The sequence below is a fragment of the Austrofundulus limnaeus genome, unplaced genomic scaffold (assembly GCF_001266775.1).
Source record: "Austrofundulus limnaeus strain Quisiro unplaced genomic scaffold, Austrofundulus_limnaeus-1.0 Scaffold96, whole genome shotgun sequence".
Taxonomy (NCBI): Eukaryota; Metazoa; Chordata; class Actinopteri; order Cyprinodontiformes; family Rivulidae; genus Austrofundulus; species Austrofundulus limnaeus.
The window spans coordinates 549,404-554,652 of NW_013952498.1; the positions used below are offsets into that span (position 1 = coordinate 549,404).

General features: G+C 39.9%; 1 protein-coding gene across 1 annotated transcript in view; it reads right to left on the reverse strand.

Moving 5' to 3' along the window:
* slc29a4a (solute carrier family 29 member 4a) overlaps positions 1 to 5,249 on the reverse strand; it is a 27,267-nt gene that overhangs the window by 12,091 nt on the left and 9,927 nt on the right. The window contains exons 5-6 of the mRNA XM_014012876.1: positions 4,023 to 4,151; positions 89 to 163 (exon numbers count right to left, since the gene is read on the reverse strand). Of these exons, the coding sequence (XP_013868330.1) occupies positions 89 to 163; positions 4,023 to 4,151 (204 nt within the window). The remainder of the gene's footprint in view (positions 1 to 88; positions 164 to 4,022; positions 4,152 to 5,249) is intronic.

Below are 5,249 nucleotides of genomic sequence, written 5' to 3' on the forward strand. Positions count from 1 at the left end.
TGTGTGTGTGTGTGTGTGTGTGTGTGTGTGTGTGTGTGTGTGTGTGTGTGTGTGTGTGCAAACATTGTATCTTTCTGAGAGTACTTACTCTCTCCAGTCATCACCCCCTGTGTGTACCTCTTGGGCAGCATCCCCATGTAACCATAGAAACTGGACTGCTGCACTGAAGAGGGACATCAGAGGTTATTAATGCAAACAGCAGCCAAACACTGAAACAACACTTTTTTTAAAGGTTCTTCTTCCTGAAGCTCCTGACACCAACAGAGTAAAGTACATCCAGACTAATTAAACTGCTGGAAAGCCCAGTGTTTACGCACAGCAGAATTTTTTTTAAAGCTGCTAATATAAATTGATAAGTTTACAGTTTTTGTAAACATAAGACAATCTGTTAAATTTACCAAACAGGTGAGTCAAAAATGAAATTGTGTTGATTTTGGCTGGATTATTATGAAGTGTGGTTTAATATGATGCTCTGTCTGGATAATATTAGCTCAAACTATGTTTAGTCACATAGTAAAGAAAAACATCAGATCCTTTCACATGTGATGAACAGTAAATATCTTATCTGCAGAAGATAGATCTTTAAATAATCTCAGTTTGAAGAAAAACAATTTAAATCTGATCAAGTATTTTTTTATAAAGTTTCACATTGCCTTAAATTTTCTGACTTTTATTTAGAGTATTAGGCTGTAGCAGAAATGCTAATGCTAGCTGCTGATGTCACGTCTCATGCTAAATAAAACTAAACATGCAAATTTATATTTAAAATGGCAGCCCTCCTCTTTGATTCTATCCAAACTGGACTAGCTGTTGACTCATCAATCTAGACTTAGCTCTCTGAACAAGCTCAGTTTAGAGATATACTGTATATCCAACAGGTAAGATATTAGATATTTATCCGCAGAACTGCAATTCAAAGATAGGATGACGTCCTCGTGCCATCACTTTACCTGCCTGCTAGCTGTTCACTAAATATGAAACTGAACTGAGTAAAACAGATGTAAACAAGACAAAAGCCAAATGAGGAGTTTTATTTGTTTTTAAAGTTTTTTAAAGTGTTAAAAATAAGTCAAATTTAATGATGTAGCATCTAAATAAAAATAGTTATCCAATACTGAGACTTCTTATTCTCATCTTCTCAGCAGACTTCCAGTTACAACAAAACATTTCACAGAAACAGCGTACATCCATTTAAATTATTATTGTGAGATTATCTTAAACTTCAGAATCTGAATCTTTTTTTCCTTTAAGTGTTGATGTGGTACTTTATAGGATTTTTTATGGTTTATGGCAGGGGTGCCCAACCAGTCGCTCGCGGGCGACTCGTTGCCCGCCAGCTGATTCCCAGGTGCCCGCGCAGCGCAACCTTGCTGGCTTTGAGCATCGCATCCCGGAGTGGCTGGTCTTGTTTGAAAGCTCTGCAACGTTCCCCCGCAGAGATATAAGTGAAAATCCTCCAAAACTACGCACCGTCAGACCTCCCGCCAGGGTGGGTTTAGCCCCCCACCCTCCCGGGCTTTGAGCATCAGATCCCGGCATGGCTGGTCGGGTTTTAAAGGCCTGGCTCTCCCCCACAAGGGGAAAGTTGAGTGGAGTCCCTGCGACGGTCCCCCGCGGAGATATAAGCGAACAACCTCCAAAATTACGCACTGTCGAACCTCCGCCGGGGGTGGTTTTAGCCAACCTTCCCGAGCTAGGAGCATCGGATCTCGGAGTGGCTGGTCGGGTTTTAAACCTCTGGTCCTGCCCTACAAGCGGATACTTGAATGGAGTCTCTGTGATGTCGCCCCGCGGAGCTATAAGCAAATTACGCATGACTTAGTACATTTTACGTGCATTTTTGGGAGGAAATTTCAACATTCGTTTGCTTCTCCTGTGGGCTCGAGCATTGGATCCAGGAAAGTGAGATGACTTTGGAAAGCTGCGGTCCTCCTCTACAAAATGGAGGTGGTTGCAAGTTCCTGGGACGTTCCCCCGCAGAGCTATTAACCAACGACCGGCCGAAAAAGGCGCTTTGGCGGACGATGTAGTACTCAATTTACTCCGGAGCCTCTATCGCCGGCTCTGAGCGTCAGATCTGGGCGGGAGTGGCTCATTTTAATGTTCTGGTTCTTCGCTACAAGCTGGAGGTGGTTGCAAGTTCCTGGGACGTTCCCACGCGGAGATATAAGTGATCAAATGTCGTCGGGCGAGCTCCGGCGGGTGAAACAGCTGATTTCCAGCATGGGGCTGCTGGTGCTAATGTAGGGGAATAAAAGGAAGAGATCCAGTGAGGTGGAACCGCGGTCATGTGTCCAGCACCAGCTCTCCCACCTGGATTCAGCCAGAAACCCCCTGGTGGGCGATATTTCTGCAAAAATGCATAAAATTCAGAAACCCACCTGATGGATCACTTCCAGGCAATAAAAGGAACAGATTTGGTCATGTGAAACCGGTCCTGGAAGCTCAGCACCGGGTTTTTTTTAGTTCCCCTGCTCCAAAGTTATTTGACTCTGTGGTTCTCAGTGTGCATGTTTTCAGCCCTCATAGCTCACACGTTACAGTGAGTACTGATAGAGGGAGAAATTTTTTTTTATTTTTTTTTGTTCGAGCATCACTTTTCTGTTTCTCTGTCAGGAGTTAAATAAGGATTTTATCTTTTATTTTTTTTGTAGGTAAATATATGGTTAAGTAGATAATTTTGTTTGACAATACTTTAAATTAAATAAAACTAGCAACTCATTATGTTCTGTTTTATTTACTTTAAAGAAGTGAGGAGTAGGGAGACCATATTATGTTTTTTTAATTTACTGAGACTGGACGAGTAGATCTCGGCAAACTGCTGACTTCAAAAGTAGCTCTTGGTTCAAAAAAGGTTGGGCACCCCTGGTTTATGGCAAAGCTATTTAACTAAATTATTCAGGGGCCTATGGTTACTAATGCCAACAGGTTCAGGGCTGTACATCCAAATGTAACGCAAATTTTGAATAAATTTTTTTAAAAAGATGCAAAAAAGAAAAAGACAAAAATAAAAATAAATTTTCTTTTCATCTACTGATTAGAAGCAAATCAACCAGGCTACGCAGAGTGTAATTTCACTGATGTTACACATGGCTGTAGCTTACAGGAAGTAGAGGTTGATAACCTGCAAGGAATACACACCTCAGGACAAAGGAGAGAAGTTTTCAGGAACGTGTTGCTAGTTGCAAGTTGTAATTTCTGTCATATCAACTAGTATTGTTCGTGTTAGATGCTGTCAGAGTCTTAAAGAACGAAACGTAATTCTCTTCACATTACAGGAATATCTGGGAAGTCTCAAACAGCAGGAACAGCTGATCAGTCATCTGAAGTAAATGTTTGCTACATCTGAACTTTTTTGTAAACGTGTTTCCATCTCCCAAATGAGGAATTAACTCTTTTTTGAAAAGTCTAAAAACCACCTCAAGTGAGCGTAAAAACATTTTTGCAAAATTGGCATTTTTTTCTCGAATTTTGCGCTACTTTGAAAATGCACATAAAAATGGAAACATGGCTATTGTCGGGTGGGCCGAGTCGTGTCAGATCATCTGAATAATGGGAATATTTGTCATTTCATATTTTTAAATGTTAAACTGACTTTTGTTTTGATTTAAATACTAGTTTTATTTCATAAATTGGGCCTTGTTGAGCTCACCCGCAGGCCAGATGTAGCCCCCTGGCCGTCAGTTGAAAAGCCCCTGTTTATGTTTTTTGTATGATGTTCTTGAAATTTTCTTCTGCTTAGATCTTTTGTTTTATTTCCAGAGCCTGCATCCTTGTGCTCTGCTCTCCAGGTTGTCTGGTTGATTTGTTGCTTGTTGCTTCATCCCTCATGAAGTGATTAACCCACAGGTCTTTCAGTTAATAAGGACTGATTGATTCTCACACATTTCTGCCCTGGAAGAATAATTCATCTGAATCAGGTGCTTTGTAGAAGGAACACATCTAAAGCATGATTATCAGTAAGCCCTGAGGTCCAGAAACAATAAAACCTTATAACCTGCTGCTTGTTAAAAGGAGCCTACCWGTGCACCCGAAGGCCACCACTCCCACTGAACAAAGGTTGATGACGTAGGACTGCTTGGTGGTGAACTTTTCCAGCCAAATATCAAACGTGCTGACAAAGATGAGCGGCCCGAGAGCCAGGATGTAACCTGCAGAGGAAGAGACACACAAATGGATGGTGAATTAGGACTTTAAAACTATTAAAGACATGTTAATCTATTCCTGAGCTACAAATTAAAATTCTTCAGACCTTCGGGCAGAAAACACATTTCAAAGGTTTTTTTTCCCCTCAAGGACGCAGGCGGAGATATTTTAAGTTACAAAGAGTGCAGCAATCTCCCCCGTCACACACACCATGTGAGATCTGATGTAGAAACACCAAAATCCTCCTGAGAGGCATTTAAAAAAAAAAAAACGTTTGTGAATTATTAATATTAGGTGGACTAATGAGCTATTTGCTTCTTTTTTTTGTTGGTCTTTAAAATTATAGTTTGGAAATCATTTATAGAATAAAGACATTAAAGGGATGAAAATACTTTTTGACAATTAATTTTTGTTATTAGTAGAACACTGCTAAAAGCTAACAGTAGCAAAACACTAGCTCAAAGCAAATATAAGCAAAGTGCTAAGAATCAATAGTGCAAAATCATAGCTAAAAACTAAGAGTAGCAAAACATTAGCTACAAAAGTACTAAAGTAGCAAAAGCCAAGTCAAAAGCTAAAAGTGTCAAAACTGCAGCTAAAAGCTAAGGGTATGAAAATAATAGGTTGAAGTACAAAAAGCTTAGCTAAAAAAGCTAAAAGTAGCAGCCACATTTTAAAATGTTTATATAAAATAGTTTTTTCTTGCCTTTTTTCTTCAACCTGCATTAACCTGTTCCTGAACATCACTGATAAACAGTCTCTTAAACGCACATTACTGCAAGCAGCTTTTTGGTCCAAACAGCTGACTCATGTTCCCCACTTTCTGCAGACTCAGACTCCAACCGACCTCGAGTCCAACAGTCCAGTCCAGAAAACACATCAGGGTCCAAAACACTGTTAGAGGAAATCTTCAGGCACCCGAGTTACCCCCTCAGTTTGCACCACTCTAAAAGATGATTTATGAAATGTGCTGACGTCTCTGTTTTTTAATTTATTTATTTGTTTGTTTTGTTTTTTACAGAATTACTTTCCAATCAAGTTTGGCCCAAATCCATTCAGTTGAATTTTCAGTATAAACTATTTAAATTCATAGTAGCTTTTTT